A 21,744-nucleotide genomic window follows, 5' to 3' on the forward strand; every position below is an offset into this window, starting at 1 on the left:
CTTTATTAGACTACCTACATTAATTTTTAGGGATATTTTTTGCCTTAAGTTTTTGCAAAAAAAAATAAAAAATTAGTGGATCTACCCCCGTTTAACCCATTGGATATTAAAGCCAATCTCAACGCGTTTCTATCTTCCAAAACCTCAAGGACATGCTTGCCTGCAAAAATTGTAATGGTAGCTCAAAGCTGAATGGATCTGCTGCCAACCTCTATACTAGCAGCTATACTATTTATTCCTAAGCCTTTATTCTAGCAACCTCTTTGCCATAACCTCTGATAAATTTCTCCCTCAAATTATACCATCATTGGTCATCTTTTTGAAATGGACCATATTAGTAATAACTCTAATGCTACCAAGTTCCAACAAAGAAAGGTCTGTTACGATGGAAGCATAAAACTAGATGATATCAAAGCAACTACTCCATTACTATAACTGAAACAAAACTTGGTAACATTGTAACTGGAGAAGGAAGCATAGCCTAAAACTCAAAAAGGCAGATGATTTTCCAAGTAATACTTCAACTATGTTATGTACAGTAGAGTTTTGCCCAATCTCTTCAAATTTCTATCCTTTCCCTGCCCAAAATTGATCAAGTGGGGCATTTCTGAGAGCACTCCCTTTTGTTATAGCAGGTTATAGCAGGGAATGACAAATTAAAGCTAGAGTCTAATCCAAGTTAACTTTCTTTAGTTGATACCATCTGAACAACAAGCCTTGACACTTTTCTTCTAAATTATCAATCATATTGAAATACCCGGAAGAGTAATCATGAAGAATATAGCCAAAAATCCCCTTATTAAAATTTCTAGAGCACACTCTCAAAATTTGTTGAAAGATAGGAAATCTACACTGTAATGGTGAGGACCATCGACCATCTTGTCAAACAAATGAAGCAGGCATCATAAAGCTTACAATTGGACTACTCATTCACATCATGACTTAAATATTTTAGGAACAAATAATTCACCACATTCTTCATTGAAATGAATTGATAGTTTTTGCAAAGATGAGGTCGTTCCTGAGACGACAAGTCTGCCTTTAGAGGTGATCAGAACTCTCTTAACTAAAATAGCAGGTTGGCTAACTATATGCAAGAGTTTACGACAGACAATAGGGGGGCGAAGATACTGTGTTTATAACAAATTGACATCTATTATATGTTTTTGCAATTTTTGGGTGAGTTTTAGCTTGAATTCAAATGAATAAAACAGTACCATCCAATCTGCTTTTCAAAGAAGTTAACTGGCAACTATATGCCATCATAGTTACAATAACTGCTTTCGGACTCTCCTTGTGCCAAGGAAACCATATAATTGTTTCTTTCCGAATTGTCCTGGAGTTCTTTGGTGGAAAAAGAAAAACTATTGATAGGAAAAATCATATTAAAAGAACTAACTCTCACAATCTTTGCAAATGTCTTTACTGACAAATTTAATGCATGTCTCATTTTTTGCCAAGAATAGGGATTTTGTTCAGATCACATATAGCTTACAATGATGAGCTTTCCATCTATCCCCAATTTTCCTCATGAATTTCAGAAACCAAGAATAGCAGAATCTGGCAGTTCTCTGCCGAACTATTCCCACAATCTCATACTAAACATAATATTCTCCGGCTGCAATATCATCTGTTAAAAAAGCAAAAAGAAAAAAAAAATCCATTAAACCTAACAACAAGCTTGGTTCTGAAACACTTAAGACGTATATTACAAATTTTGCCTCTCTCCAATAGAGATTATCTGTAACCACAAGTCCTCTGCTCGCTAATGGATAGCCACATTATCTCCATGTTGCTGATGTTCCATTGAATCTGAAGAAAATGTGAGTGATCTCATCATGCGTTCGCTGAAACAGCCTGACACAGATTTTAAATTCTTCTCATTCCGGATTGACTTTCTACATGACCTAGGCTTATCCCTACACCTGATTCAGTGCGCGTTTCCTTCTCCACGCTCAACTTTCCAGCTTTCATGCCTTGGCGTATGGCCTATAGCCTTGGCCCTACATCTGAATCACTGGATTGTTAGATTATCATAAACTTAAACAGCGATTCTGCATGCGGAAAGAACTGAAAAGAATCGTTGAAACTTAATGCCCAGGGATACGAATTACCTCCAGCCATTGGTGATGTTTTGATGCAGGCCACAGTCCACTTGCTTCTTCTTCAACACTCCAGCTTCAATCCAAGCAAAAGAAAAAAACACACAAAATTCTGAAGGCACTTCCAAGCTCTGCTATCTCAGCTAGATGGTGTAAAACTGAAGGGGATTGAGATATGAGCTTGGGGACCAAACAAATGAAGATGTAGCTAAGCTTCCATCAAGCTTCTAATAGCTATGTGTTAGATGTCCCACAAATCAAGGCAGAGAACTCGAATCAAAGTGATGGACCACTTTAGTAGCTCCCAATTATAAATTTAGTAATTGCAGTTGATTTTCTTAAGGAAACTACTGCACTTGGTTTCCATAAGTTAAGGAAAGACTGCAATTCCATAATTGTAGGCAGCAATTGTGTAAAATTAATGGAGCTAACATTCTCCCACTTGGTCCATACTTCCAAACTTAATGTCTCAACTTAAAAACCATTGATAATCTGTATTAAGTAATAGATACATGAATCATGGCGATAAGTCCTCTAATGACAAGTATTATCTTCCATGTATTACTATGCATTTATTCTTATTATAATTTATGTGGCAACAATATCTTAATGAATAAACCTTATGTTTATTCTTGGTCCTTCTTAAATGAATTTTCTCAAATCAACTTAAAGTGCACATAAATATGAGAAAAAACATCACAATAATTAAGAATTTCATTAAAATAACATTGTCCATACAATGAAAAACTACATAATGGAACCAAGTCCCATATTCAATACATGATCCTTGAATTTAAACGGTGGCATGCCCTTAGTCAAAGGATCAGCGATCATTAACTCAGTGCTGACGTGCTCAATGACCACTTTCTTTTCTTTAACACGTTCCCTTATAGCTAAATACTTAATGTCGATGTGTTTATTTCGACTCCCACTTTTATTGTTTTTAGCCATAAAAACAACAGCTGAATTATCACAATATATTCTCAATGGCTTAGAGATAGAATCCATAATTCTAAGCCCAGAAATGAAACTCCTAAGCCATACACCATGTAAAGTAGCCTCAAAACAGGAGACGAACTCAGCTTCCATAGTGGAAAAGGCAATCAAGGTCTGCTTGGCACTCCTCCATGATACAGCTCCACCGACCATCATTAAAAAGTAACCTGATGTTGATTTGCGTGAATCAACACATCCAGCAAAGTCAGAATCTGAGTAGCCAATTACTTCCAAGTTGTCCGTCCGTCTACATAAGCATGTAGTCTTAGGTTCCTTGAAGGTACCTCATTACTTTCTTTGCAGCTCTCCAGTGGTCTAAACCTGGATCACTCTGATATCATCCCAACATTCCCACAACAAATGCAATGTCAGGTCTTGTGCAGACTTGAGCATACATTAGGCTTCCGACAACAGAAGCATATGGAATGTTCTTCATTTGTTCCCTTTCAAAGTCGTTCTTCGGGCATTGGTTCAAATTGAACCTATCACCCTTCACAATGGGAGCTACACTTGGTGAACAATCCTTCATCCGAAATCTCTCTAAAATTTTATTAATATAGGTTTCCTGTGACAGACCCAAGATGCCTCGAAATCTGTCTCTATGGATCTTAATGCCAATGACATAAGATGCCTCACCCATATCCTTCATATCAAAATTTTTAGAGAGGAATTGTTTCACCTCATGTAGCAAACCCTTATCATTGGTTGCTAGCAAAAGGTCATCCACATATAAAACAAGAAAACAAATTTTACTCCCACTAACTTTCAGGTATATACATTGATCCATAATGTTTTCTACAAAACCAAAAGAAGAAATTACATTATGGAATTTCAAATACCATTGGCGGGATGCTTGTTTTAAACCATATAATGACTTTTTGAGCTTGCAAACCAATTGCTCACCATCACTAGAGGGGAATCCTTCAGGTTGTTTCATGTAAACCTCCTCCTCTAGATCTCCATTAAGAAAAGCCGTTTTCACATCCATTTGATGCAACTCCAAGTCAAAATGGGTTACTAATGCCATAATAACGCGCAGGGAATCTTTCTTAGATACAGGAGAAAAAGTCACCGTGTAGTCGATTCCTTCTTTCTGAGTGAATCCCTTAGCAACAAGTCTTGCCTTGTATCTCTCAATGTTGCCCAATGAGTCTTTCTTTGTCTTAAAGACCCATTTACATCCAAGGGCTTTTGCACCATTAGGCAACTCAACAAGATCCCAGACTTCGTTACTCTTCATGGAATTCATCTCTTCCTTCATGGAATTGTACCATAGTTCTGATTCTTTGCAACTCATGGCTTGTGAAAATGACTCAGGATCATTTTCGGCTCAATGTTGTAGTCAGATTCTTGTAGATACACAACATAATCATTAGGAATTGCTGATCTCTTAGGTCTAGTAGATCTTCTTAATGTTGTACCATCATCTTCCTGAGAAGTATGTGGTTCAACTTGTTGTTCAAAAGTTCCTTGCAACTCTTGAACTCCTTGATCTACTGGAATATCGTTAGCAGCTTGTGGAACTTCAACAATTGGTTGTTCAAAACCAGTTTGTACTTGAGGGGTGCTATGAACAATAACCAATCTATCACTTGAAGTGGAAGGTTGAGATTCTGAATGATCCTTCTCAGAAACTATGTTTCTGGTTTGATCGCTCCCACTGATCAAGTCATTTTCAAGAAACTTTGCATTTCTTGATTCCACAATCCTAGTGTTGTGAGATGGACAATAAAATCTGTAACCTTTAGACCTTTCAACATATCCAATGAAATACCCACTAATGGTCCTTGGGTCTAGCTTTTTCTCTTGTGGATTATAAATTCTCACTTCAGACGGGCATCCCCAAACGTGCATATGTCGCAAACTTGGTTTCCAACCTTTCCATAATTCAAAAGGCGTTTTAGGAACCGCCTTGGTTGGAACTCGGTTTAATATATACACTGCCGTCTTAAGTGCTTCAATCCACAAGGATTTAGGAATATTGGAGCTGCTAAGCATACTCCGCACCATGTCCAATAATGTTCGATTTCTTCTTTCTGCTACACCATTCTGGTCGGGTGAACCAGGCATGGTGTATTGGGCAACAATCCCATGCTCTTGAAGAAACTTAGCAAATGGCCCAGGTGCTTGTCCATCTTCTGTGTATCTACCATAATATTCTCCACCTCTATCTGATCTCACGATCTTAATTTGCTTGCCGCATTGTTTCTCTACTTCAGCCTTAAAGATCTTAAAGGCATCTAATGCTTCGCTCTTTTTATGAAGCATGTAGAGATACATATATCGTGAGTAATCATCTATAAAGGAGATGAAGTATCTCTGACCATGTGAGTCCATGTCTGGACTACATATATCAGTATGTATGATTTCTAATATGTCTGAACTCCTATTGGCACCTTTCTTTGACTTGTTGGTCTGCTTTCCCTTTATGCAGTCCACACAAGTCTCAAAATCAGTAAAATCTAGAGTATTAAGTATTCCTTCATTTACCAATCTTTTAATTCTATCTATGGAGATATGACCTAGTCTCCGGTGCCATAATTTAGAGGAATCTTCATTAATAACACATCTTTTAGTGCCAGTGTGAACATGCATTGAATCATATGTGACATTGTTTTGTAAATTAATGCAGTAAAGACCATTAGACAAAATACCATTCCCAACATAATCAGATTTATAGAATAGACTGAAAGATTTTTCTGAAAAGTTTAAGGAATATCCAAAAGGTACAAGCCTTGAAACTGAAATCAAGTTTCTAGAAAAACTTGGAACATAAAAGGTCTTTTCTAATTCCAAAACAAAACCATTACTTAAAGTTAAATAACATGTTCCTATGGCTTCCACATGCGAGCCCATCTTGTTTCCTGATAAGATGCTTTGCTCACTTCCCACTGGCTTCCTTAGGTTTTGCAAACCTTGCAAGGAATTCGAAATGTGAATTGTTGATCCAGAATCAATCCACCATGTGTTAATATTAACGTTAACCATATTAGATTCATAACAAACAAATGAGATTATTTCCTTAAGTTCGGGAATGTCACAACGAATTTCAGAGAAATTTGCAGGTTGTACTGCTGCATCAAAATAAAGAATCACATGCTTATGTTAAAATTGAGGCTTAATTACTTTCATGTTTTACTAATGTAAATCATGCTAAAAAGAACTGAATCAAATGACATAAAAATTGCCTGTGGGCTAAATTTTTAATTCAAACAGATTCAATAAAACTTTATGATAAAACTTATTAATTCATAACTCCTGTGGGTAGGTTATGAAATTTTATCCTAATTAATTACATAAATATAATAAAAATTCCCGTGGGATAAAATTTATTATATTCAATGTAAATCATGCTAAAAAGAATTGAATCAAATGACATAAAAATTGCCTATGGGCTAAATTTTCAATTCAAACAGATTCAATAAAACTTTATGATAAAACTTATTAATTCATAACTCCTGTGGGTAGGTTATGAAATTTTATCCTAATTAATTACATAAATATAATAAAGATTCCTGTGGGATAAAATTTATTATATTCAGTGTAATTAATTACAATTTAATGTCTAAATAATCTTTATGTGATCTAACCAAACAAAATATATAATTTTATTTAATTAAAGATGCTATGGCTATTCTCTAATTAATTAAAATTATATGGATCACTAGACATTATTTTGCTGCATAAACAAAACTTAACCAGAGAGAAAAATAATGTTTACTGAAAGGAGTAAGTCAAAATGACATTTTAATAAACTCCATATAACTGTAATAATTTTCCAGCAAAATCAAAATCAAGGTTAAAGTAGTCAGCATTACCGAAAATGACAACAAATTGATTGTTCAATTTATAAACTTAACCTGGAGATTGACTGAAGCAGCGTTGATCTACTTTGCACTTGCATAGCAAATGCAGTTCGAAGGCTAGCTGGCTTGACTTCAGGCTTCGTCCTTAAGTTTATAAAACAACAAAAATTGACTAGCAAACAAGCTATTTTTCTCACAAGATAAATAAAATTTAAAATCAAATTTACATTCCTTAGTCCAACTGTCCCATAATTTATTTAAGACTAATTCTTAAATTAATTACAAAATGGGCTCTAAACAATTTGCAAATTATTTCTTTAAATAATTTGCAAACAAAATTGCAATTTTGAAATATTCAAAACAAAAGACTAAACCATTTCAAATATTGAGTCCTATCATAAATTTACTTGCAATTAAGTGCTCTAAAAATGTTGAACAATAATTAGAGATCACAAATCTGTTACTCCCTTTTTCAGTCCTTTTTGGAGAGAAGACAGTACACATCTATTCGGCTCTGAATGTTATCGAAAAGAGACATGTCTATGTATATTCTGATATCAACTATAAAATATCAAATATAAATACTTGCATGGATTAAATATAGAGACTTTCGTGGATTACAAATATTGCGCTATCAATATCCAGATTCCAGATTGAAGAGAGAGAAATTTTTCAAGTTCTGTTAACGTCTACGTTCAGATGGCAATTAATTCAAATAACCTTAAAATGTCAATCAGGAGATTTACAGGCCATGGAATAGAAGAATGAATATCCCATTTGCGTAGACACATTAATTACATACAAGGGCATCGATTGGCATCTTTAACATTGCATGAACGCCCTAATTTTGGTCAGCGCGGATCTGAAAGCACATTTCGATTTTGCATATTCCCAAACCCCTACAAAATAGGAGCGCAAGGATTACTCTTGTTCACCACCCGCTAAGGCTATGTTTTCCGAGGTTTAGAGTTTCATAATCAGATTTGGGATATAATCAGATTTGCAAAACTGAAACAGCAGAGAAGTTCCAACCCCGGGATCTTCTGATAAACTAGTGAAAAATCGGCCGTCATTCCACCTTGAAGCGTTAATGCTACGAAGCGTTAATGAAAGAGAACAGAAAATGCATCATAATGTATCCTCAGTTTCTTCCAAACGGAGATCCAAATTATTTTACAGAAATTGTAAATACTTCATGGTTGTTTTAGAGGCGTTGGAGTGTTGTTTGAGACTCTGAAGTTCTGCTCACTTTGAGGTTTTGTTCCCCACAAAATTTGAAGCGTTAATGCTACGAACATTACTCACTCGAAGCCAAAAGCATGAACCATAAAATACGTCCATCAAAAAATACAATAGAGCAAAGATTGATAGGCGAAGTTAATGAAATTTAAGTAGAAGAAATAGAATTGACGAGATCTGAGGCTTATTATGCTGCTCCGCTCCAGCCATATTAACATTATAAAATCTGTTTACAATTTGACTTTTTAGAAAGACTAATTGCTGAGATATAATCCAATACACCTGTTAATGAAATCATCTATTAAGGGAGCAGAATACTGTGTATCTAAGACCAGCAATATCAGCAATATCGGCCGTCATTCTCAGCAACGGATGTGCCAACACATTCTCACGAAGAGCAGCCAAAGCATATTTCTAGGGCTTTATGTCATTTCTGACTACACTCAAGTTTTGAATGAGAAAAAGAGGTGCACAGAAAGACAAAGGGCGGCGAGAGCACACCAAGGTAGAGATAAAAGAGGCTCTGATACCAAATGTTAGATTATCATAAACTTAAACAGCGATTCTGCATGCGGAAAGAACTGAAAAGAATCGTTGAAACTTAATGCCCAGGGATACGAATTACCTCTAGCCATTGGTGATGTTTTGATGCAGGCCACAGTCCACTTGCTTCTTCTTCAGCACTCCAGCTTCAATCCAAGCAAAAGAAAAAAACACACAAAATTCTGAAGGCACTTCCAAGCTCTGCTATCTCAGCTAGATGGTGTAAAACTGAAGGGGATTGAGATATGAGCTTGGGGACCAAATAGATGAACATGTAGCTAAGCTTCCATCAAGCTTCTAATAGCTATGTGTTAGATGTCCCACAAATCAAGGCAGAGAACTCGAATCAAAGTGATGGACCACTTTAGTAGCTCCCAATTATAAATTTAGTAATTGCAGTTGATTTTCTTAACTTAAGGAAACTACTGCACTTGGTTTCCATAAGTTAAGGAAAGACTGCAATTCCATAATTGTAGGCAGCAATTGTGTAAAATTAATGGAGCTAACATGGATGTCTCCTTGTCAATGTTCAACATTCCAGCCTTCACATGGTGGTAAATATCTCGCAAAACTGCGGATTCTGCATTCGAATCCACATATATCTCTAGGAAACGTTTCTCTGACAAATGAAGAATCGATATAAAATGCGTCTTTGTTTTCAACGCTTGCATAGACTTCAATGCTTCCATTACTCTATGCCGAGGAATTACCCTCTTCTCCAAACTGAATCCAAGCATAATTGGATACTTAACAAGATCAGACAGTGTAAGCCCTGCAGTATTGACCAGAAAATCTACATGACGCTTCAAATTTTCTTCTGAAATCCCCAGAATACCCGGTTTCCGATTTGAAATTTCTGAAATTTGTTTATTTGAGAAGCCTAAACTGTTCAAACACTGCAATCTTTGTTCCAAGGCTTCATTCCCCATTCCAAACATTCCACGTATAGCAAGTGCAAACTTCTTTGATCCCAGCTTGAACCCCAAATGCTCGGCCTGTTTAGATGACTCCATTACCTTTTCCTCTGGAGCCGTGAGCAGACGAGGCTGTTTAGCCACTAACTCTGATAATGCTCGACCCTCAACACCCACTCTTTTCAAAAGTGAAATTGCAGATTTCAGCTTCTTCTCACTGGCATCTAATGTCTTCGCACCCGTAATAACTAGTTTATAGATATCCTCTTCCTCCATGAAAGACCTAAGGAAAGTCAGCTTAGACTTTAGGTTTATTTCGGATCTCAAAAAAAAATCTTAGGGTTGCAACGAACCACTCTTCGAAACTGAGCAGGGCTGGTCAACCCACAGCCCTTTAACAAGTCCAAAACTTCTTCCAAATTTCAACTCGATTTTGCACGTAGAAATTTGTTGAAATTTCTGAAGTATTTTGCAAATTCTTCCTGCGTTAAACAACATTTGTTGATAAAAAATTCCATGACAACATTCCTGGGTGGAGTTGACGATGGGATTACTATTTGAGTGCAGAAATTGTCGAAATTCTGGGGTTTTACAGTAAATGCAAAAGGTAGAGAAGAAAGCACAGGCATTGACCTTAATATTGGGAGTTGGTTATTTAACAGTCGTTTTCTCAGCATCATCATCATATTTGTTAAAAAAGCGATTACCTAACAGATGCAGGGAGCCGAAATCTGCTCGGACAATGTTGAAAAGCGGATCCAAAATATTTTGAGGCAGGGTGAGTAGGGTTTTATTAGGGTTTGGGAAAAACCATGGCATACACAAAGTATGGTCACATGGGTAGCCCTCCTAGTACAGTCATGTGGATAGGACTGAGCATAAATGCATGGTTACAAAAACATATTTCCCGTTCATCGGTTTAGAAAAGATTTTCCCATCAAAGTTGAATGAATGGATAAAGAAAGTGGGCGGTTTTTATCGATCTAGATGATTCATGAATTAATTTAGTAGCATATTTTTAAAATGGTAAAGAAACATTTATGTGAATTGGGATAATGTGGTGTTCGAAGAGAGGAAAATTAATAAAACATTTATGTGAATTGGTATAATGTGTTGGTCGACGAGAAGAGAAATGTATGGAAGAGGAAAATTAATAAAACATTTATTGATACAGTTTTGAATAATGTATTAAAATATTTTTTAGATGGTTAAGTATTGTTTTTTTTTTTTAAGATGTATATGGAAGAATTTTGGAGGAAAAATGTTTTCATTCATTAATAAATTAAGGGTTAAATATAGATGTTATTAGTTTTAGTAAGAGAATATGATTAAGACTTTCGTGTGGGACTTTCAAATGTATATAGGATTATAAAGGAAATTATACATGTTGATCATTTATTAAAACATGATTCACTCAGATAATAATGATGCATTGATTGTCATTGGATTACTTGATATAATAATATACGATTATTTTCAAAAATTATTTGAGCAACCTTGTCAAATTTCCATTTATTTTTTCTACATTCTAGTGGTTTGAGGAGATGTGGCCATGGATTATTATATTAAGAAGAAAGATGCATAATGATACTTTGTTAAGAACATCAATACATATTTGTGATTGTAACACCCTCCTCCCACATCCACCCAAATAACCATGCCAACTGGGGTAAACATGAGACGAGAGGCTACTATGATTAGATTTGACCTCTTATGTGACCTTAAGGAAGTGGAATCGATAGAACATCACACACAATTATCCAACATTAGCTTCAGAATCCTCAGGAGACATGTCAGTCACTCAGATTGCATGTCCTCGAGTCCTAATGTTGATCTGGATCTCTTAGGCCATAGTCGCTCTCATGTTATAGGCAAGGGAGCGACCAACAACCCAAAATCACTCTCACAGGCTTACCTGCCAGTGACCAGAGACCAAAGTTACCAATTTTGTGCCAGCGACTCTGGGATTTAAGCCACTTTTTCAAGCCCAGAGCCTAGGTCACTGCCCATAATAGAGTGATAGCCTGGAATCAGTAAAAATATAGGGAAACAATGATGCAAAAACAAGAAGTTGAACAAGACCATAACCATGCCTCAACTAGCCATGACAGGCATTTCATCGAACATATCATCAACATGTAACCTACAGGTGTAAACAATAGAGTTAAGTGTAGGGATCTAATACTTATCTGATAATCTCTATGAGCCATTGTTCCCTCGTGTCATTTGTTGCATTATCATCTATTAGGTCATAGACACATTATCCATTCATATACAAGTAAAAACATGCTGAGAGCCATACATAGTTGTTGTCATAAAATATACATATAACCAACATAATAGGAACATAAATACCATAAGCATATTAGTCATCAAAATCCACATATTCATCAGTACATTTACACATGAAAATCAAGGGAATGAATTTCTCATTAATCAATGTAATGATCCAACCGGAGATGGGACTACCACGTTCCACCCGACCATAGATTGGTTGAGCTAAGTCTCTCTTTAGCCAATCACCCTCGTGCCATATTCCAAGCATGAATGTGGGACCCATAGAACACACAAAAAAACACCAATCAACATAGATGCCACCAGAGTTCTCCACCTACACCGTGAAGAATTTGAGTGTCTCCTAGTCTCTCAGCCTTTATTTCAATCCACAGTGCGATCCAGGGATCACTAGGCCCTACACCGAGACACACTCTCCAGGCTTTACCTTACATCCCATCCCAAGACTACTAGGCTCAACGGAGAGAAAATTCACCTCTTGGATTTACCCTATATCCCGCCATTCAGCAGCAAGGATTCCTAGGCCCACCAAGGCACACAATTTGGCTTTACCGCAACCTACAGTCATGTTTAGGGGTCACTAGGCCAGTGGCTTCGTGATCCATAGTTCGATTTAGGGGCCACTTAGACCATGTGTTTGTCAATTAGCAGATCCACCCCACTTAGCTTCGAACCCAATCTGATCATCCCACATAAACCAAATGAGAGAACCCATCTCATCAAAGCTATTAGGAAATGGCAAGGTTAGACTGAAAATACTGTCACACCTGGTAAAACCCATGCCATGGTAGAAAAGAAACACATGCAATCCCATGCATGCCAAATCTAGCAAGGAAAATACACAAGGAAGTCGATATCTGCAATGAAGCCAGTTGTAGTTGCTTGATCCTGCCTTTCCCTGCGTGATTTTTTCTTCCTTTTGCCTTCTTTTCCTTTCTTGCTCCAATGCCAAAGTCTTCCAAGAAACTTTAAGTGTCCAAGAGTATGAGAGAAAGAGAGAGAATAATGAGAGAGCTCCAACACTAAACTGACCAAGCCTTGCCCATTGATCCTTAGAAGCCTTTTTGTCAATGAGGCCTCTATTTTCTTCATTTTCCATTATTTTCCTTGATTTTCCTCCTCACATGCAACCTGTGACCTTTCACCTTACTTTTCTCCTAATTTCCTTTATTTTCATAAATAAAATGCCAGTAAATGCCTCCTACCTTTCCAAAGCCTTAGCCATTTCCTTTGCCAATTTCCTTAGCCAAAATAACCAAATAAACACCCCCCAAGATGTCTTGCCCAACATTTAGCTTGGAATACATGTCCCATCAACCGTGATCTTATATATTTTTACATGGAATTTTCACCAAGGCTATTACAGTGTTCGCTAAACATGTGATATCTATGTTGTTTCCATGTGGGTATACCACGTGAAGTCCATGTCACCTCATAGTCTATAGTAAAGACAAAATAAATGTAGATGAAATGTGTGTGGGCCAAAAGGAACCCATCTACCTGAATTTTTCTCAAATGGGGAAAATGAATTGTTTCGTCTCGATGCATAAATGGTAGATTTGAAATATAGGATGGGAATTCTTAATTGTTTCCCACATCGATAGTATTACTACTCCAATAATATTTCTTTCTTATGTGGGAAATTACTATGCTACTTAACCTATAACCAATAGAAACAAAATTGGAAAAGTCTTGAGGGGTTTATGTTAATCATTGACATAATATTGAGCGTAGATTCAACATTTAATGGTGTAACTAAACTTTTATTAGATCCCTATGTGGGGTGATATTGACGCATAAAGTATATGATCCTAGGTGTACCTCCCTTAACGACTAAGTAATATGTATAGCTCTGGTAGGTCTTCCAGTGGTGATCCCATGCAACCAAGGTATAATGGGGAGAGCAAGTCAATGGCACTTGAACTCAAGAATTCAAGACTATTATTACAACATGATTTTTGGGAGGATGAGGGAAATAATTATGCAAGGAGGGAAGCTTTATTCCAACATGCAAAATCTTCTTCTTCTCTTACAACTTCCCTTACCGAGTAACTCATCTCTTCTATTTGTCTCCTTCTCATGGAAAAGCATCATTTTGCTACTTTTCTTGCTCTGGCTTCTATAGCTTGGAATGTCCTCTTTGCTTCTATCCAATATGCAAAATCTTATCCTTCGCTTGTGGATTCTCTACATAGTAACACATCTCTCTCATGTGTTTCCTTCTCATGGAAAAATGTAATTCTTGTAATTCCCTTGTGTAATAGTTCTAGTTAAAAATCCATGTAAAAATATATGAGGCCACGGTCATGGGACACATATTCTAATATGAATGGTGGAAAAAAAATCCTAGTGGGTGTTCATTTAGTTTATTATGGCCAAGGAAATTGGGAAAGGAAATGGCAAAGGCTTTGGAAAGGCATGAGGCAATTATTGGCATTTTATTTATGAAAATAATGGAAATTAGGAGAAAAGTAACGTGAAAGGTCACAGGTTTCATGTGAGGAGGAAATTGAAGGAAAATAATGGAAAATGAAGAAAATAGAGGACTCATTAATAAAAAGGCTTTTGAGGATCAGTGGGTAAGCTTTTGAAAGGTTTTGGTGGAGCTCTCTTCACTCTCTCTCATACTCTTGGACACTTAGAGTTTCTTGGAGCACTCTTGGAGTTTTGGAGCAAGAAGGCAAAGGAAGAGTAGGGAGGTGTAAGAGGACATCAGGATCAACAACTACAATGGATTTTGCTTCTAGGTACTGAGTTGCATGTATGTTTTCCTCGCTAGTTTTGGCATGCATGGCATATGTGTGTGGTTTGTTGATTTTGATATGTCATGTACATGTAGGATGGTCGGGATTAACAATGGATTGCCTAGCCTTGCCATTTCCTAAATAACCATGATGATTGTGGATTTGTTTTCCTTGTTTTTTTTTTGTTGGTTCTCATGTTTCCTTAGCTTGGGTTGAGTTATTAGTCCTGGAAGCCTTGGTTGGAAGAACGCTCTAGAAGCCCTGTAACAACTTGGGTTGAGTTACTATTCCTGGAAGCCTTGGTTGGACAAACGCTCTAGAAGCCCTATAACAACTTGGGTTGAGTTGCTATTCCTAGAAGCCTTGGTTGGAAAAATGCTATGGAATCCCTTGGTGGGTTGAGTTATTAGTTCTGGAAGTCCTGGTTGCACAAACACTCTGGAAACCCGGTAAAGGATGTGGGTTGAGTTACTAGTCCTGGAAGCCTTGGTTGGACAAATGATCTGGAAGCCCTGAAAGGCTCAGATAAAGACCAATTTGAAGTTGGTTTTTTTTTTTAATGCTCAACCATGAGGTGGAATCATTGTTTGATGGGTTGAGGTTGGTGGCCTCTAGAATCCCTGGATAGTTTTGGATTGATGTGTTCTATGAGATCCCACATTCATGCTTGGAATATGGCATAGGGGTGAATGGTTGAAGAGATATTTGGCTCAACCATTCTACAGTCGGGTGGAACGTGGAAGTCTCATCCTAGGTTTGGATTTGCATCATTAATATGAAGTTATTTCTCCTTGTATTTATATGAGTATTATATTGGATTATAGGTGTTTTATATGGCTGTAATTTCATTGGTATTTCTGTTGCTACTATGCTATTTATATATGTGTTTTATGACAGTAGCTATGTATGGATCTCATCATGTTTTTACTTGTAAATGAATGATCAATGTATCTATGACCTAATGGATGAAATGGAAGTTAATATGTTGAGGCATCAATGTCTCTTAGCGATTCTCAGCTAAGTATGAGACCCCTATGCTCAGATATGTTATTTACACCTGTATATTACATATTCGTGATGTGTTTGACGAAATGCATGTCATGGCTAATGGGGTTCCAGTCAAGGTCTCATTCATGTGATTTCATTTATACTGTCATTTCCTTGTTATTTTATTGTTCTGGAGATGTGATTCAATTCTGGGCAGTGACCTGGTCTCTGGGCCTAAAAAAGTGGCTCAAATCTTGGGGATGTTGGCATAGCACTATGCAAAAGAGTCTCTGGATGCTAGCTTGTAGGCCTGTGAGTGCGTCCAGAAGTCCGTAGACATTGGCATGCCCATAGCATGAGAGCCTCTAGAGATCAAGTGGTCTAAAAGCTCAGTGGGACCTAGGGGTTGGTTGGCAGAAAGGTTGGATTGGTTCCTGAGGGTCATAAGGTTGATGTTGAATGCCTGTATGGTGTGTTTCATTTGGTTCCACTTCCTTAACATGACTTAGGAGGTCAAATCATATCATAGTGGCCTCTTGTTGCATGTTTACCCCAGTTAGTTGGTTGCTTGGGTAGATGTGAGTGGAGGGTGTTACAGATGGGTATTAGAGCATGGTTCACCCCTTGGACTGGATGGGTTGTGTGTTGGTCATGCATTCATGTCAGTTGCATGTGTTTTCCTTATGCTTGTTGATGAGCCCCAAAAATGTACAATTATTTGGGCTCATTCAACCTCCTAATTTGGCTTAGTCCACCATTCTCATTTGTTTATTGCATGTTTTTGATTATTTTTATGTTAATAGAGTGAATTTGGTTAGTCATTATGCCAACAAGTCTAATGGGTGCTTTGTGTAGCCTTGTTGGTCAACTTGGAGACAAAATGGAAGGTCTTAATGTGCACTTGGCATCCAAATTCGTGGGAGAACAAGCTAGAGGATTTGTAGGAAGGTGTCCCCCTCATTTATGGACCCTTACCTCGAATTCTCCACCATCAGCTCGGAGTTCAAAGGCCACCAGATTAATGAGCACAAGGGCAGCCAAGCAAGTCAAGTTGGACTGCTGTTAACTCCAAGTCTTGGGCAGCCAAGTCCCTAACTTTTAGGAGGACTGTTGGGTCCTCAAATTGTATAAATAAGAGGGCTTGGGGCCTCATTTTGGTTAGCTAGTTAGTATGCATTTTGTAGCTAGTAGTTGGTCATTTTTGGTAGCTAGTTAGTAGACATTTTGTAGCTAGTGGTTGGTCATTTTTGTTAGCTAGTTGGTAGTCATTTTTGGTAGCTAGTAGTTAGTCATTTCGTAGCAGCTAGTTAGTCAATGTGGTTTTAGCTCTTTGTAAGCCAGTTTTGGCATGACATTAGACTTTTGATTATGAATAAAAGCAAGCAGTTTTGGATCAGATTTTGAGTTTTTAAAGGAGCCTAAAGCTCTCGGGGTTGGGCCCAACCTGAGAGCTCAGGCCTCCTTCCTTTGTATCAATATTGTTCCTTTAGCATTTCGTTTCCATTTTCCTTTACATGCATGTGAGTATAGCTGCTGATTTAGATTTCCTGTAGAAGTCAAACAGATTGGTTTTATTAGTTAGAACTGCTGTAGTTGTTTGGAAGTAGGCTGAGGCATTACTTAGATCCATTCATGCACTTTCATATTTAGCATTGCTTCTTCATTCCACTGCCATGCATGAGTTTCCTTCACAATTTATATTGCTGTTCATTGATTTTATGTCACAGGTAGCTCAGGTTGAAGCATTCTCGTTTTGGTGACACTCACAAGCCTTTGTTTCATCTACACTACTTTCTCTTGCTCCATCACTTCGTCCTCCACCTTGATCACACCTGCAAACACATCTTTGATCCCTGCTCCACTCTGTCATCTCCCAAATTCTTTCACTCCTCACGTACTTCCATTCTCTAGCTTTTTCGTTGACATAGCCCTTTGCCTTCCATCCACCTCCCTACACTCACTTCCCATCCTATTCTTCCACTTCTAAAGCCATCACCAGCCTTATTCCTACCTTACACATCTCCCCCTATCATTCCATCACTCCTCCATCACTTCAAACACCCACGGTAGGTCATCCTGTAGCCATTTGTAAACATCCTGTAGAAAACAGAGTATCCTGTAGGATCCTCCACAGCCATCCTGTAGGAGGCCACTCTCTCGGTTGCTGAGCATCTGAATGCGAGGAACCTCTGTGGATGGATGCCAAGGATCCCTAGGGACCTCTCCTAGCCTCCCCAACCTATCCCACGCTTTCCTTCCTTCTCCATCCCATCTGCACAACCAAACCCTAGTTAGCACAAGATCACCATCATTCCACACACTTAAAGGAAAAATACAAAAACATAACTTTCATGATGCAAGTAGTTTAGATCCATGCATTTTCACTTATTAGAGGTAATGACAGCATTGGTAGAAGTTGCATTTACATTCTTTGCATTGTAGAGGTTAGACTAGTCAAATTAGGGTTTCCTAGGTTTACATGCTTTGATTTGCTTTCAATTCATTTTTGTCAAGTAAAGTAGCTTTCCTTTGAGATTAGCTTTCGTCCATCAATTAGCAAGCTTCTTTTGAGAGCCTATAGAAGTTGGCTTGAGCCCTAGCGGACTTGTGCCAGCTGACCAAGTGACAGCTGCGACAAGAGCTAGTACTTGTGCATATAGCACCGCCGCTTCCAAGTTTGTACGAACTACCGGGTTGATAAAATTAAGAGACAGGAAGCCCCAGGAGTTGTAGCATTATTGCTACAATACTGGAGCTCACCATCTTTTTGGCGCCGTTGCCGGGGAAGCGGCAGAGTATTGGTGATTGTTGCTATTCTTCTATTTTCTACTACAACCTTCTGCTAAGTAGTTTATTTCATTTCCATTATGCAATTTCATTTATGCAAAAGTAGATTAGCATTTCTTGCTTTCATAGATTAGCATTTCCCGCTTTCATAGATTAGCATTTCCTGCTTTCCTAGAATAGCCTTTCAATTCCGCATTTCAATTCTGCAAGCGTAGATTAGCATTTCAATTCCGCAAGCGTAGACTAGCATTTCATTCTTGCAATTTCATTTGAGCAAAATAGATTAGTCCTTTCAATTTCGCAAGATAGTTAGTTGCAGTTCAATCTATTTCATGCTTTGTAGGAGTAGAGATAAGTTAGAAAAATGATTGCACAACACCCCCACTGCTTCACACAACCAACGTTCTTCTTCGATGGCTGTGATGAAAGGACCCCTGGGTGGACATCAAGACATATCTGAAGAACCTCTAGGGGAGAAGAAGAAGAAACATTCCTCTGAAGCAAATGGCTACAAGCAGAAATGTTGGGAGCAGTCCCTTATCCAAAGATGAATTTGCAAATCAGATCGAAGATTTCAAGAGTGACATGAGGCAGTTTCTTGCCATGCAACTGGATACCTTGCGGATCCAAAAGAAGCAAGAAGAAGCCAAGAGGGCTTTGGTCATTTTTTGTCCTAGGTGCCTTAAAAAGCATCCTAGGAATGAATGTCCAATGCACTCCCTAGAAGTGTGTTTTGTATGTGAAGAATACCATCCTACAGACCAGTGCCCTTCCTTGCCCAGAATCAAAGCTGCATATCAAAGAGCCAAAGGAGCCACTGAATCACTCTATTATATGAACCAAAGGAGGCCACATGGACCTAGATCTTACCAACAGGAGATGCAAGGGATACCCGAGACCTATTATGACCCTTATCAAGCCACTTTCATGCCTTCTTGGGATCCCCCTGCTCATCCTTCCTGGTCTACACCTCCTCCTTGGTCATATTCTCCTTGTTCCTTCACAGATCCATACTATGCCCAACCAGTTGCTCATTCATTTCACTCTTATGCTCAGCCACAACCTCAGTGGAATGCACCTTATCAGGAGTGGAGGCCCCAGTATAACTCTCATCCCGCTCATTTTCCTCCACCACCTGCTCATCCACAACCATCGCCTCCTCCTCCACCAAGGCAACCCCAAATGCCTACCCAACCACAATGCCATCCATCTCCATCTCAAACTCACACCTCCACTCATCTACCCGTACCTCCATTTCCAAAACCATGCACTGGAGCAGCTCAACCCAATTGCAAATCTGAGGCACAACATGTGCAAATGATTCCTCGTGAGCCCAATGATCTTCACCACAGCTCAGGAAAAGCATTGCACAAAAGAGATCATCATGAAAGCATTGAAGAATCACATCCAGCAAAAGAAGATTCAAGAGATGAGATCAAAGAACTATGGGCTGCACTTAATGAAGAAAAGAGATCAGAATCAGAGATAAAGAAAGATCCCTCATGGTTACAATCAAATCTTCCATGTACTCAAGAAAAAGATCAACAAAAAGAGGAAGATCAGAAGGTCATGATAGAAGGTGACATGAAGAATGATCCAGATCAGCAAAAGAACCAAGGATATCAAAGCTATATTGAGATATGGTTTCAGAAGGTCACTAAGTTGCAGTGGTACTTTCTCCCTCAATTTTGTTTGATCCCTTCAAAGTCAGATCATTTGGTCTCTGAGATCTGGATACTTGTCCAAACATGCATTTCGAGCCTTCACATCATTTTGTCTATGATCTCGATGTGCACATGGCTCCATTGGAAGTATTCTTATACTTGAAAATGATTTTGTTTTTTTCAAGTAGGGTAGGGTAAAAAAAAAGAAAAAAAAGAAAAAAAATGAAAAAAGAAAAAGAAAAAATGAAAAAAAGGAAAATAGAAATCTAAGGTGAAAACCTCCTTGGAGGCGCCTTAGGTTGGCTCATCGATTGAAAACCTCCATGAGGCGGTCAATGGGTTGAAAAAAAAAGGAAAAGAGAAAAAGATCTTTGGGTGAAAACCTCCCTTGGAGGCGCCCAAGGCAGGCAATTAGGGTGAAAACCTCCATGAGGCGCCCTAGTTGTTTTTCAAAAAAAAAAAAAAAAAAAAAGAGAAAAAGAAAAAGAAAAATAAAGCTAATCTCCATTGAATAAGTTCATGTTGCATCAATGACATTGCAGGTTAAAGGAGGACGTTTCATGATAGGTGGATCACTCAAAATCAAGGTCAAAGGAGTTTTTGTGCCTTCTACAGGAAGCTTACAAAAAAAGCCAAATTGATCTCCAAAGAGGACCTGAAGGCTTGGAATATGTCCATGAGGCCTACACTCATCTATGTTTCCACTCCTCACCCCTTTTCCATCATTCTTTTCATGTCATTATGCTTCTTTCCTCAAAACTGTGTTTTCTACAGGATGCTCTGAATTTCTACAGGAAACATCCTGTAGAACCTTTGGACGAGCCAAATTCAATCTCAAAAGTGAATCTAATGGTGGGGATCTGTTGATTAGGCCTACAAGCACTGGTGTGTCCATCCCTTGCCTTCATCCATCATTTTTTCCACCTCCTTGTGCCTCTCATTGTGCTTCTACAGGATCTTCCTGTAGAAATTGTGGGAAACTAGGCATGCATTTCAAAAAGTGGTTTTGCAAGCATGGTAGCTTCCTCAAAGGTTCAAGAGTCCTCCTGCCGTCTTCCAACTCATCCTCCATCATCTCCATACCTGCATCACAAACAAAATCCATTTTGTCATCCCATGCAAGCACATGCAAAAAGCCTTGAAGCAAAAACACCTAGAGCCAAATTTGTTTTTGCCATAACTTGAAAACCATGCATCCATTTGACAAACCGTTTTATGGGGGATTGTACAAGGTCGATGACAACATGCCTGAGCAGTTTCATGCAATTCCGGTGCACGGTTTCCAAGGAATCAGCCTCCATCACCATCAGCCATTTTTGAATTTTCTCCCTAACCGTGCATCCGTTTCAAAACTTGTTTCATGGGGAGATGCACATGGATGATAGTAGCCTCCCCAAGCAGTTTCAGCCAATTCCGATGCACGGTTTCCGAGAAATTGAGCTCTGAAATCTTCAGCCATTTTCCAATTTTCTCGAAATCCGTGCATCCATTGATCACGAATTTTCTATGGGAGATGCATCATGATGGTAGGAACATGCCCACCAAGTTTCAGCTCAATCCGATCGACCGTTTGGGAGAAATGGCAAAAAGAAGTTCTGGTCTTGAGAAAATTCAATGGCAGCAGCTTGAACGGGCAGAGTTGAACGTGGAATTGATTGCATGCACTC

General features: G+C 38.2%; 1 protein-coding gene across 1 annotated transcript; it reads right to left on the reverse strand.

Annotated features, from left to right (window-relative positions):
* Positions 1 to 1,833: 1,833 nt before the first annotated feature.
* Positions 1,834 to 10,425, reverse strand: LOC149150534 (transcription termination factor MTERF8, chloroplastic-like). Its single transcript, XM_089439953.1, has 2 exons — positions 9,194 to 10,425; positions 1,834 to 2,017 (listed from the first exon to the last, which is right to left on the reverse strand). Exons 1-2 carry the CDS (start codon positions 9,874 to 9,876, stop codon positions 1,990 to 1,992), a joined length of 711 nt encoding a protein of 236 aa, XP_089296079.1. The 5' UTR covers positions 9,877 to 10,425; the 3' UTR covers positions 1,834 to 1,989.
* Between the last annotated feature and the right edge of the window lie 11,319 nt (positions 10,426 to 21,744).

The sequence above is a fragment of the Pinus tabuliformis genome, chromosome 9 (genome assembly GCF_031772625.1).
Source record: "Pinus tabuliformis cultivar Carrire ecotype Pingquan chromosome 9, CPIR1, whole genome shotgun sequence".
In the NCBI taxonomy this organism is placed as follows: Eukaryota; Viridiplantae; Streptophyta; class Pinopsida; order Pinales; family Pinaceae; genus Pinus; species Pinus tabuliformis.

Coding starts and splice junctions, on each gene's coding strand:
- LOC149150534 (XM_089439953.1), bottom strand. CDS start 9,876: ATGGAGGAAGAGGATATCTATAAACTAGTTATTACGGGTGCGAAGACA. Junction 2,018..9,193: donor ATTGACAAGGAGACATCCAT/GTTAGCTCCATT, acceptor CTAACAATCCAG/TGATTCAGATGTAGGGCCAA.